General features: G+C 32.0%; 1 protein-coding gene across 1 annotated transcript; it reads right to left on the bottom strand.

Annotated features, from left to right (window-relative positions):
• Positions 1 to 3,171: 3,171 nt before the first annotated feature.
• Positions 3,172 to 3,849, bottom strand: LOC132619404 (uncharacterized). Its single transcript, XM_060334321.1, has one exon. The coding sequence runs from the start codon at positions 3,847 to 3,849 to the stop codon at positions 3,172 to 3,174; it is 678 nt and encodes a 225-aa protein (XP_060190304.1).
• Positions 3,850 to 14,386: the final 10,537 nt, after the last annotated feature.

The following is a 14,386-nucleotide window of genomic DNA, read 5'->3' as shown; positions in this document are numbered from 1 at the left end:
TATATATTTAAAATAAGTAATTTAAATGAACAAATAAGAATTTTAAATACTAACCAGGATCAAAAACTCATCGAGGTCAAGAATCCTGGCTCCCTCTAAATTCCTCACAGGCCGCTCATCAGCTAATGAAGCGCGTAACGCCGCCCAATCGACATTATCACACTCCTCCATGTATGCATTCTGGCTCGGCTGTGATGAAGACCCAGGTATCTCAGCAAGTAGGAGCGCCGGCGTAAACGTAAGTGAGTCACCAGGTGATCGGCCTCATCTGCCTCAACAACGTGCATCAATTTTTATTTTTTTTGGTTTGCCAAAAGTATTTTTTGCAACAATAATCAATACTATGGTGACAAAATTAAATTCTTTGACAACAAAAAAGTTCTTTGCCAACAATAAAACTAAGTTGTTGCCAAATATTAATTTTTTTGTTTCCATTTCTATACTTTCTTGTAGTGCGTTAAAGTTGTCCAAAGTGGACATCCAATCCTACATGGCACTAATAATAGATGAAGTTGACGCCACGTGGCATGCCACCTCAGCAGCCTAATCCATTTTACCCCTCCCTTCTATTTGTTCTTCCACCACTAAATTTCCTTCCCCTCCACCACCATTGCCATGTCATTGCCGCCACATGGCAGAAGGTGGATATATCAATGCAGCTTGAAAATCTTCGTTCCTCTTGCACCACTTTCTTTTGGGGTTTTAATGCCTGTCAATTGGACTGGAAAATCATTCGAGCGCATTAAGTGATTGGGGATCTAACATTCAGTACCATTAATAAACTTTCGATATCCAATGTCCCACCTAGATTACAGAGGTGAGGGTTGATTTTTGTCCATTCTATCTTGGTATCTCGCGTTTGACATTGCTGTGAAAAAGCTATTTGCAATCATTTTATAAACTGAGTTTGTTGTGTAAAATGCTCGTCATTAATAATTAAATTGCGCTTCTATTACGACCATTCGAAGTTTGATATATCTGGACATTTTATCTGTTTTGGATGAGGTCTGCCTTTTGCCATGTGGCGGCAATGGTGGTGAGGGGAAGGAAATTTAGTGGTGGAAGAACAAATAGAAGAGAGGGGTAAAATGGGTGAGGCGGCATGCCACGAAGCATCCACCTCATCTATTATTAGTGTCATGTAGGATTGGATGTCCACTTTGAACAACTTTAACAGTGGAAGGGTATATTTGTACCAATAGTATAATGATAGGGGTATATTTAGATTCATAGTATATCGAAGGGTATATTTAGCTCTTTTCAATAGTATAGGGGTATATTTGGCCATTTTCCGAAAAAAAATTTGACTGTCAACTAGCTATAATTAATAAGGATACAATTTGAATAGACAGGTCTAGATATTTGCTTAACAATGCGAAAAGAAATTTTCCATTCGTGTGCAAAGGACACAGAAGTGTTTGAAAAGTCAAAAGTAGTGCCTTATATTAACGTTTGATCAATGATGTCGTGTTCAGTTGTACCCACGTATTTAGTTCAAGTTAGGCATGACTAGACATCTCGTGCCCAATTTTTACTGGTAATACATAATTACTTGTCCTCCTTTTGTGTTCAAACTTTCTAAAAGATGCTTACATCTTTGTCTTATAGTCTTTGCCAATAAGTCATGAGCTAGTACTCATGTTATTGGTATAAAAAGTTGGCAAAGAAAAACAGGAGAAAATAAGCAATTATATTTGTATATATGAGTATAGAAGCATTGTAAGGATCAACATTATATTGTATATATTCGTAAGTACGGAAAAAACTTTTATGCTTGTGCTCAAACGCAAAAAAACTTTTATGCGTGTGCTCAAACGCATTATGTAGATAAGTTAACTACATCAACTTCAATAAGTCGTAATACTCAAGTATGTTTCAATTGATGTTGATCTATCTAATTAAATGATATGATATATTTTATGTAGTTACTATCTATGTAACAGACGATTCACAATACGCTTAGAAGCTTTTCTGAAATTTGAGATGAAAGAGTGTAATAATACACTTTATCATGTGTTCAAACGCTCAACAACAACAACATACCCAATTTAATTCCACAGATAGGGTCTGGGGAAGGCATGTATTCAAGCGCTCAGTTAGAATAAATTATCGATGTATTCAGAGTATACAACGCATGATATTGTTCGCGATGAATTTTGCTAGCAGAAAATAAATAACTGCAATCATAAAACAAATATAAGAAAAAAATCATTTTATTGATTAGTTTGTGAGTACACTCTGGATGTATCCTTTGATTCTAATCTCCGTGTTGTTCGCCTTGATTCGAGGGCCAACATAGCGTCTTTCTTGAATGAAGAATGGACTTGTGTTGATGTGTTGAATCTTGGAAGAACTTTGGACAGCACTTTGGACTGTTCTTGAGAGAAGACGTCTCTTGAACTCTCTTTCTTGTTGAAGACCTTTGGAGAAGACTTATGTAAATGTCGTTGCTCTCCTTTGCCTCCAGTTAAGAAGTTGTGCCACTTTTCAGATGTCTTTAAAATGAGATATATGACCTCTTTATATGGGTGTGAGCTAGAGCTTGGGGGTATTTTGGTCTCCAAGTAATTCTAGCGGACCTTGGGCTTGAAGAGCATGGATTGAGCTTCTCTTGTCAACTTGATGGACTAACCCAAATGCAATTTGAAATTCATTCAAGTCATGTAATTATTTGAATTTAAATAATTAATCCTACTTTATTAACCATAATTTGACTTGATCAACATATCAATAACTAAGAATTTAATTCAAATTTTGTATGAATTAATTCAATTAAAATTTCGACGTCTACATATGTATGGTACTTTTTCAAAGCTAGTAGAATTTCGTGTGTATCATGCATGGCCAGACATAAACTATCTGGAAGTACTGCAAGATCAATAACTATGTTCGCCATACTAAAGTGATATATTTTTTTTGGTAATTAAACTTTTTCTTTAATCACCAAAGTAACCATTACAAATCAGAGCTTAGCCAAACTCAGCTACCTAGAAGTCAAATCAGTGTACTCTATCAGCATGAAAAGGAAGGGAGTATCTAAAGTAATACATACATCAACGCTTCTACTTAGAATGGGAACTGCTGCATGCAGAGCTTCAGGACTCCTTCCGCTCGTATGTTGCTAATACACGCAATTTCTTTGGCTAAACTTTCTGTGTCTCGAGCCTTCTTCTAAAAAAATTTGGCTTTTCTCTCCAGCCATAGTGTATGAATGAACTCAGCGTAAACCATCTTCATTGCTTTGGCATTTCTCGATTTCCCTTTTGCATGCGGAATGATCCAGTGCAGACAGTTGGTCCAAGAATTAGGCATAGAGGATTGGATCTTCATCCAAGTGAGCAGCTTGGTCCATAGTTGTTTGGCATATGGACATTCCGCAAATATGTGGTATCTAGTTTCATCGATTTGCTGACAAAACACACAATTAGTCTCTACTGCAGTGCCCCATTTCACCAACCTATCCACTGTTAGAAGCCTACTATGGCATTGGAGCCACATTGTAAATTTTGCTTTAGGTCTTGCGCTGTTTTGGAACATTAAAGCTCTCCAATTTGTTCTTGGGCTAGTTGGCAGCAATTGTATATAAATTTGATGAATCAGACTCTTATGAGGTTTGAATTGTGTATCAACAAGCGTGATGCAGTCCCTTGCCCCCGAGATTTCCCTCACCATCCAACTTGCAGTTTGTGATATCACCACGTCCTCTGTTCTCTGCCTCTTCATGTAGTATGCATGAATCCATTTGATCCACAACTTGTCTTGTTTAAAAGTTAGGTCCCAGTGAGTCTTTGTTATGGCTGCTCTATTCCACACCTGCAAATTACTCAGATGTAGGCCTCCAGCTGACATTGGCGTGCAAATCTTATCCCATGCTACTAGTGTCTAGTGATTTCTTAGTGATTTCATTGGTTCCACACTACACGTTGCTTCGACAGTGTGCTTCTATCATCTTTAGGACTTTCACCGGAAGAGTAAATATCTGAGACCAATAAGATTGAATCCCAAATATAACAGTTTTCACCAATTGGATGCATAGGAAAACTTTTTAGCAGTCCATGAGTAAATTCTAGCAACAATTTTTCCAATAAGGGGCTGCTATTGTACCATTGTCAGCTTCTGTGTGTCTAAGGGGACTCCCAAATACTTTAATGGAAGATCACCATGAGAGTAGCCCAGCATTTGTAGAATATCCATTTTTGTTTTGTTATCCACACCACCAAAGTAGACTGCACTTTTTGTTAGATTAGCCTCGAGACCGGATGCAGCTGTAAAGGTAATGAAACACTCATGTAAAGCATGTCCCGCGTCTTTATCTCCCTTAGCAAAGAGCAGCAGGTCGTCTGCAAAGCTTAAATGAGTAATGGCAATTTTCTTACACTCAGGATGATATTATTTCTGATTCAGCTTCAAGTCATTCAACAACCTACCGATATATTTCATGACAATAGCAAAGAGGAAGGGGAGATTGGATCTCCTTGCCTTAGAGCCCGTTTGGCTGAGCTTATAAGTTGCTGAAAATAACTTATAAGTTGTTTTCGGCTTTTTTGAATGTTTGACTGGTCAGCTTATAAGTCATTTTGTGCTTAAAATAAGTTGGGTAGCCGAATTTTTTTTTCAGCTTATAAGCTACTTTTTTTTAAGTTAAACCAAACGGGCCTTAGCCCAATTATTATTTTTTTACCCAGTACCTTTTTCTTTCATTTCTCTCTTTTTTTAGCACCGTCATGTCTCGTTTTAAATTGCTCAAAAGGTTAGTTTTGGCCAATAAGTGACTTCGAAGGAATTTCAATATATATTATTGGGATTGATAATTTAACATTAATTTATCTGCGTAAAGAGGCAAAAAGAGGAGAAACAAAAAAGAGACCAAGAAAAGGAAAAAAGATACATAAAAAAGGTTAGATCAGATTCACGTGTGCTTCAGTGCTTGTCATGTTCTAATTTCTCATCCTTTTATGCATAGGAAGCATTTTAACAACTTCCTGCGAAAGTTTAATACTCCAACCCTTTTAATTCGACTAATTTTTAACAAATTAGATTAACTTAATATTTTATAATAAAATTTAGATATTTAAAAACTATACGAAAAGTTTTCTCATTTCAATTCTAAGAAAAAATACATTTTAAAATATTGGTCAAATTTCACATAATTTGTCTCTCAAAAGCGAAACATGACGGCTAATTTGTGACGCACGAAGTATTCTTTCGGGTCCTTTTTAGTTATCATGTTCTTTTTTACGCATGTTCTTTGAAAACACTAATTAAAAAATAGTTTGACCAAATTATCCTCATTTATTTTTTATTCTCAATTTAATATTTTAATTACTACAATAATATATCTCCGCATTTATTACAGTAAGAATATAATGTAAAGTAATTACTTTTATCTTAATTTATTAAAATAACAAAAAAAAAATCTTTTGTAATCATGACTAATATTAAATAGGATGGGAAGTTCTTAAAAGAAATTTCAGGAGAAATTTTGCACTTTTCACACAGAAAAAGCCGATAAAGTAAATGAAAAGAAAAGAATACGGTCAATTTTCTTCAGCGGCACAGCTATGGCTCCCAGCCTCCCATTATAGTTACAAATCGAGTACATGTCCACTTTATGTACCAACAAATTTATTTTTCTAGTTGAAAGACCATAGAAAAACAATTTAAATAATAATAATAAAAAATAAGTATAAGAGCAAATTCTCTCCATCGCAGAGCAACTTTTTTTTTTTTGGTTCGTGATTTTTTTAAAATTTATTTTAAACGTTTTGTTCCCTCCATTTCGATAACTTTTTAAAATATCAAATGCGTGAAATATCTTTTTTCTGTGTCTTTTTAATAAAAGGAAATGAACATTTGTTAGTTTAAATTCAAACTCATTGCTCAACATGTGTAAAACATTTGAGTAGAAGAGAAAAGACGAAAAAGAGAGTTGCAGGCGACATTGATGGATGTATCTTTATTGCACTAATTAAGTGTGCCGCCCAATTGTTTTTGTTTTCCCACTCGTTATCTTACACCTTGTTTGAATGGCTATTACTTATAGCTTCATAATGTCTCGCATTGTATTATATTGTGTTACTATAATGTATTGTACTGAATGGTTTCTTTGAATATAATGTTTAGATATATTGTATCATTTTTTGTCGTTACATAATGTCATACATGAGCAAGTTGAAGGATAAACTACAAGAAAAATAAGGTACTTAGATCGCTATTATAGAAAGATAAAATAAAATTATTAGATAAGCAAAAATAAATTGAGGAAAAAAAAAAGTAACGATGCGATCAAACCAAATCAGTCGTTACAGAAAATGAGACTTTTCGTCATTATGTAACGATAAGCTTAGTGGTACGATACAGTAAAATTTATTTTGAAATGTTGATTAATTCAAATTCACCCTCTCCAGACCCCACTAATGAGGACTGGATATGATGTTGTAGTTGTTGTTGTTGATGATGATTAATTCGAATTTACGTTGTGATATATTAAAAAGAAATCGATTTTTTTCGGGATTTTATTTTGTTTATTCTCAACACTCACCCAAAATCAATAATTAGATGTGGAAGATGGATCCTATCGATCCCATAGTCATGGCCCATACAAGTATTACCACCCTCACATTTGATAGCTAGAAACACAACTATTATTTAAGTGTTGGAGTAATATTGCAAATAATAATTACAATTAATAGAAATTTCTTCGATATGAAATAAACTAATAATTTTTTGATTTCTTTCAAAACCAAATATTGATATACTAATCATTCAAGAATAGTCCAATTAAACATTGACATGATGTTTGTTTGAATTTTTGCAGAGCTCTTGAGTAGAGTATGCTTGAATTTCTGTAAAAGCAGAGTTTACAAGTTTAGTGTTTGAGTTTTTGAAATAAAATAAAAAAAGAGTATTTATTTGAGCTTGAAATTTTTAAAAAACATAGTCTTTTGACAAAAAATAAATCCAAACGAACCTTCCAAAAGCTACAAAATTAAATTTGTAAATTTAAGCATAAATACCTCACCATACCCATTTATTGTTTCATAATCCTTTTTAATTGTAATTATTTATGAATATTCATTACACAAATGTAATTTTCACTACTCTTTTCCATTATGTGCAACCTCATTACTCCTCACCATTATGTTTGCAATTCTCACAACGACATAACTTCCTCCATGATCTCAATATATGTCATTCGTAAGGAAATCTTTTATAACACTCTAAGTATAAATATAAATAAATGCATACATTGAAAATAAGCCATGCTTTCAGAATTAATTGAAATTCAGTCACTCTTTCATGAGGAAGTAATATTTGGAAGTAGAATACCCTCAACTTAAAAGAGCGCAAAGATCCACATCTTTATCTAATCTGCTTTCTTCTGGCGAAAGCTGAATTGGAAATATGAAATTGTGTCTTATTTGAGTTCTAACATTTCTTCTTGAAATTCCATAATAATACGCTGAAATTTAACTTCTAAAAATTGGAACTCTAGCATATTATGCTGAATTTAACATTAAAAACTGACCATCTTTGAACTACTTTACAAAAATTGATTATTTTTCATTTATCAGCCCGAAAAAATGGCAACCGGTTCTATCTTTATAATTAAATCAGGACTAAAGTATTCAAAATATTAAATGACTTAAATATTTCTTTCTAAATCTCTGTATTAGAAAATTAATTACAAAATTATAAATATTTAACTTTGAAACCAGTTATAATTAAAAATTAATTTTAAAATACTATAAACTTCAAATTTTAAATTTATCCCTACACAACACCACATTATGAAGAGAGGAATCCAGAACCAAAATGTCCCCAAAAAAATCACTTTGAACCAAAATATCCCAACAAAAAAAATGTTATAAAACTACCTTTAGCGCAGTAATTTACTGCTCTAAAGCAGTTCACCCGTTAATTGCTTTAGCGCAGTATTTTACTGCGTTATAGAAGCTGTTAAAAAAAAAAATTCTATAACGCAGTAAAATACAGCGTTATAGAAACAGTACAAAAAAAAAAAAAATTGGCCAACTTTATTTTTTGAAACACTTAGTGTTTTTTTCCATACTTTGACCACTGATTAGTCGTGTGTCAAGACTCCGAAACGTCAATATTTTATATAGAACCTGGTATTTTTATCTGCGTACAATAATGCAGGCTCAATACATCAAGGATACGTAAACATTCGGATCGTCATTTTAAGGGTTGAAAAGGTGCCCGAAGTAAATTTTGTTTGTAAACATTAGGTTTAAGTATTCTATATACATAGACGTCCATTTTTGTTTGAAGACTTATTGTCATTAGCTTAATTTTTTTTTTTTAGGGTTTAAATTTAAGTGTGTTATTTTTTAAAGCGTAACTTTATTTCGAATATACGCGGTTTTTGGCGCTCGGACGTCCGATTTATGCGATTTTTTTTTTTGCAACATATTCGAAAGAAAGTTACGCATTAAAAAATAACACACTTAAGGAGCTTAGTGTTTTTTCCATAAAAAGATCGCAATATCTTATTTTAATAAATCTTTTCTTTGCAGCGCTTAGTGTTTTTTTTCATATTTTGACAAACGATTAGTCGTGTGTCAAGACTCCGAAACGTCAATATTTTATATAGAACCTGATTTTTTTTTTGCGTACTATAATGTAGGCTCAAAACATCAAGGATACGTAAACATTCGGATCGTCGTTTTAGGGGTTGATAAGGTACCCGAAGTAAGTTTTGTTTAAGGTTTAAGTGTTTTATTTTTTAAGGTTTTGATTTAAGCGTGTTATTTTTTAATCAAGACATAACTTTATTTTGAATATAAATATAATTCTAAAAAATATAGGGAGAAAAAAAACTAGTTGTAAAGTGGTCAAACTTTAGATGGTCATAACTTTATGCTCGGACGTCCGATTTGCCCTTTTTTTTAACTTGCGTAGTTTTTCGAGATCTATGCGGATAAATAGCCGCAAGGTGGTTTGGCCGAGCCGATTTTTAAACAAACACATTTTTTCCCATTCAATTTCAATTTTCCCCCAAATTGGCGTGAAATTTTCAGTTTTATTTGCTTATAAGATGATGATACGCAATAGATTTCAAAGTAAAAATCCCGGGTTAATGTAGCTGTGAATGTCAATTTCACTTCTGCGGTTTCAATTTTTGAAAATAAAGCTGACTAATTTTCTCGACATATAAAATTGATTAAAATAACCTTACAGTCAAACACTAAGTTTTTTTCAAACAAAATTTAGTTCGGGCACCTTTTCAACCCCTAAAATGACGATCCGAACGTATACGTATCCTTGATGTATTGAGCCTACATTATTGCACGCAGAAAAAAAATCAGGTTCTATATAAAATATTGACGTTTCGGAGTCCTGACACACGACTAATCGTTGGTCAAAGTATGAAAAAACACACTAAGTGTTGCAAAAAAAAAAATTTGCCCTTTTTTTTTTAGTGCTGGCTATTTTACTGCGCTATACAAACAAATGTCTTTAGCGCAGTAAAATACTGCGCTAAAGCAGTTAAAAACCTTTTGGCAACGGCTTTATTTTCAATAAATCTAAACCCTAAAAATAAAAAATCTTAAGCTAATGACAACAAGTCTTCAAACAAAAATGGACGTCTATGTATATAAAACACTTAAACCTAAAGTTTACAAATAAAACTTATTTCGGGCACCTTTTCAACCCCTAAAATGACGATCCGAACGTTTACGTATCCTTGATGTATTGAGCCTACATTATTGTACGCAGAAAAAAATATCAGGTTCTATATAAAATATTGATGTTTCGGAGTCTTGACACACGACTAATCATTGGTCAAACTATGGAAAAAAACACTAAGTGTTGCAAAAAATAAAGTTGACCAATATTTTTTTTTGGTACTGTTTGTATAACGAAGTATTTTACTGCGTTATAGAATTTTTTTTTAACAGCTTCTATAACGCAGTAAAATATTGCGCTAAAGCAGTTAAGGGCTCCGTCTCCATGAACTGCTTTAGTGCAGTAAATTATTGTGCTAAAGATAGTTTTGTTAAATTTTTTTTGTTGAGATATTTTGATTTAAAGTGATTTTTTTAGGGGCATTTTGGTTCCGGACTCTGCAGAGAGAGACCCTTGAAGCTACCTGAGGGAACGTTATTCCTTGGTCGAAAAGTGCAAAGCATCCCCGTACTTAGAGAGCCTAGTCTAAGTACCAAGGAGTCTCTTTTGGAAAATCCTACATGTACTTTCATTAACCAAAGGGTATAGTCTCATCAGTTAAAGGGACGTATAGAAGATGCACATGTATAAAAGATTCATTTTCAATCACTTGGTTAAGTGTCTCCATCGATCTTCAACTCTATGAGGAATTACTCGTGCTACATGCAGCTTTTTTTTTTCCAGCTCACGCACAACGAGAAGTGTGACACAGTTCAGGACTGTAAATACTCACAGAGCGTTGAATTGAACAGTATTGTATTCCATTGCCAAATAATGCTATCTAAGGTTGCCAAATGAACGAGTTAGAGATTTACATTTGTATGGACTAGATGAATTAATAAATGGATGACTTATTAACTTATTCAAATGTTATTTGCGCTAAAATAAAGAAAGTCGAAATAAGTTAAACAATAAATCATAACCTAATTTGTTCAACTATAGTCAAGTTTTAATTTAGGCTTAATGCATAAGCAGCCCCCTAAACTTGATCTTTTTTTCTATTTTGTCATGTTAACTAAGTATTGTTCCTATTGAATCCCTGAACTTGACCTCAAGTTTGTCTATCAAACATAATCCGACTTACATAGTATATATGACGAGTCTCATTTTCTTTAGCCTTGCGTGTGAATGTTATTCGCATCCTACGTGAAAAATTCATCCAATTAAAACACCCGAGAAAAGGACAAAAATGGTCCCTTAACTATGATAGTAGGTTCAAAATAGTCCCTTAACTATGCACTTAACGGTTTTAGTCCTTTAAGTTTGTTACAAGTTAACAAAAATGGTCTCTTAACTATGAGAGTAGGCTCAAAATAGTCTCTTAACTATGCACTTAACGGTTTTGGTCCTTTAAGTTTGCCATAAGTTGACAAAATGGTCCCTTAACTATGAGGGTTGGTTAAAAATAGTCCCTTAAGTATGCACTTAACGGTTTGATAATGTCAGAAAATGGTGTCTCGAAACACAAAGACTGACAGACTCTATCGATTAAAACTGAGGGAATCCATCGACTAAATAAAATACACTAGACTTTAGAAATAAATTAGAAATAGCAGAAACTAAAAAAGTTGTCACTACCAAAAACAAGCGAAAAAAACGATGGACGGAAACCGATGGATAAAATCGAGGGACACTATTTTTTTTTTTAATTTTTATTGTTTTTTACGAAAACCAACGGAAGTCCATCGGTTTATTTTTGAGGAAAAATGCGCGGAAACTATTTAAAAAAAAAAAGTATCACTACACTGGAAGTATTTAGTTTTCTCTAATTTTCAGTAAAAACGAATCTAGTGTATTTTACTTAGCGAATGGACTCCCTCGATGTTAATCGACAGAATCCGTCGGTCTTTGTGCTCTAACACTATTTTTTGACATTATCAAGTCTGTAGGTTTTTCCTCAGTTTTTTCCTATAACCGACTAACGTCCGTCGGTTTTGTCCCGAGTTATTTGACCGATCTAGAGTTCTCACTAATTTTTTCCTTTTTTTTTATAGTTCTCGTCAAATCTAACAAATAGAGTTCGGTGAATATTTTGTTGAGACTAAAACTGTCAACTTATGGCAAACTTAAAGGACCAAAACCGTTAAATGCATAGTTAAGGGACTATTTTGAACCTACTCTCATAGTTAAGGGACCGTTTTTGTTAACTTGTAACAAACTTAAAGGACTAAAACCGTTATGTGCATAGTTAAAGGACTATTTTGAACCTACTATCATAGTTAAGGGACCATTTTTGTCCTTTTCTCTAAAACACCCACTCATTTTAATTATACACATCAAATAGGAAGAAGTGTGCTTCTGTGTTATACAAGCGAAGAACCACCACTTAAACCAATCAAATAACAAAACTGGACAATAAGAAATTAAAATTGGAAACTAAAACTAAAAACTAAAAACTAAAATTGAAAAATAAGAAACCAAAACTAGAAAATTAAAAACTGAAAAATAAGAAACCAAAACTGGAAACCAAACTGAAAACTAGAAAACTAAAACCAAAACTTAATATCTGATGTGTATAATTAAAATGGGTGGGGTGTTTTAATTGGTTGAGTTTTCCACATAGGATGCGATTGACATTCACGCGCAAAGCTAAAAAAAATTGAAACTCACCATATATGTTATGCAAGTCGGATTGTGTTTGATAGACACACCTGAGGCCAAGTTTAGGGGTTCAATAGGAACAACACTTAATTAATTGAGGTGTCAAAATGGAAAAAAGAGATAAGTTTAGGGGGTCACATATGCATTAAGTCTTTAATTTATTTGTGTAGTTATATATCAATTCTTTTTACTATCGGAAAAGATCCAAAAATACCCCTAAACTATTGAAAAAGGCTCATAAATACCCTCCTTCCACCTTTTGGTCTAAAAATATCCTTCCATCCACCTTTTAGGTCTAAAAATACCCTTAAGGTTTGTTTTTGGCTCAAATATACCCCTCAAACTAACAAGTTAAAATTAACTCTTTTAAAAAGCCAAATGGCAATTTGTAATTGGTCAATAATAAAATTCCGTAATTTAAAAAAAAAATCCAAATTTAAAAAAAAAATTGCCAATAATAAATTTCCAGTAATTTAAAATTCCAGATTTAAAAAAAAAATTGCCAATAATAAAATTCCGTAATTACATATTTGTTTTAAAAAAAATTGTGTGGAAACTTAAAAATTAAAAACTAAAAAATTTAAAAATATGAACGAAACTGTTTTTATTTTTTTTTGCATTTCGTGAATTAATCAACGAAATATGTTTTTTTTTGCATTTCGTGAATAAAAAAACGAAATAGGAAATTATAATTTTTTTTGCATTTCGTGTATTAAAAACGAAATAGGATAAAAAAAAATTCCGTTCATATAAAAACGAAATTGGATAAAAAAAAAAAAATCGTTCATATAAAAACGAAATTGGAAAATTGGACAAAATATATTTTCCAATTTTGTTTTTATATGAACAAAATTAATTTTTTTATCCTATTTCATTTTTCAATACACGAAATGCAAAAAAAAATTATAATTTCCTATTTCATTTTTTATTCACGAAATGCAAAAAAAAAAAAAAAATTCGTTGATTAATTCACGAAATGCAAAAAAAAAAATCAGTTTTGTTCATATTTTTTAATTTTTAAATTAAATAATATATGTGTCCAATCACAAAAGGCCATTTGGCTTTTTAAAAGAGTTAACTTTAACTTTGTTAGTTTGAGGGGTATATTTGAGCCAAAAACAAACCTTAAGGGTATTTTTAGACCAAAAGGTGGAATGAGGGTATTTATGAGCCTTTTTCAATAGTTCAGGGGTATTTTTGGACCTTTTCCGTTTTACTATATCTATTTACATATAAAATCAAAAAAATACATTTGAACATTTCGACAAGTTTTTCTTACTTTTCAATTTGAATTACTATACCCTGACAAATTAGCCCAGTTTTTATGTGAGTTGTGCGCAGGTTGATTCACTATGATAATAATTCCAGCTCAAACTGGGGGTGGAACTAGAGCTTCATTTACGATTTTAGTCAAAATAAATAGTTTTGGTATAAATTTTGTATTTTCTTAAAAGTATTTATTGAATATGAAACAAAAAATGAGAAGGAGTAGAATTACAAACTCATGCATGAACTTCAAATCTTAACTTGCCCAACTAGAATGGATTGATGGAATATATATTTTTATGAATTAATTTTGATATCTTTTTTGCTAAGATAGTCACCCATCTACAAATCTAAATGCTTCTCTATTTATTTATATGTTATTATACCACATTTAATGATGCACTCGTGAGTATTGACCAGTTTAAGGAGCCGTTTAGACATGATTTGAAATCATGTTTGGATATATAAATTAGATTTCTTAAGTTGTATTTTTTTTATACACATAAAAACCCCACAAGTTGTGAAAATTATCAAAATATTCTCAATTTTTATATAATCTTACCAAATGAGCAAGTCATAATTCACAATAAAATTAATATGCTATTAGAAGACCTTTCCAAAAAATACAACATCATTGATCAAACTTTAGTTCAATAAAAAAGAAATACATAAATAGTAATGTAACTACTCTTTAATATAATTTTCCCACATGACAGACATAAATAAAGGTTGGTAAATGGTTGGTGGGAGTAATTGTTAAAAATATCTACCAACTTATGTGTCCTTTTTTTACAAAATATAAAGTTATGGGTCAAATTTTATATTTAAA

Source organism: Lycium barbarum, chromosome 11 (genome assembly GCF_019175385.1).
Source record: "Lycium barbarum isolate Lr01 chromosome 11, ASM1917538v2, whole genome shotgun sequence".
In the NCBI taxonomy this organism is placed as follows: domain Eukaryota; kingdom Viridiplantae; phylum Streptophyta; class Magnoliopsida; order Solanales; family Solanaceae; genus Lycium; species Lycium barbarum.
Note: the sequence above shows the minus strand (reverse complement) of the source record. Positions and strands in the feature narration are given on the sequence as shown.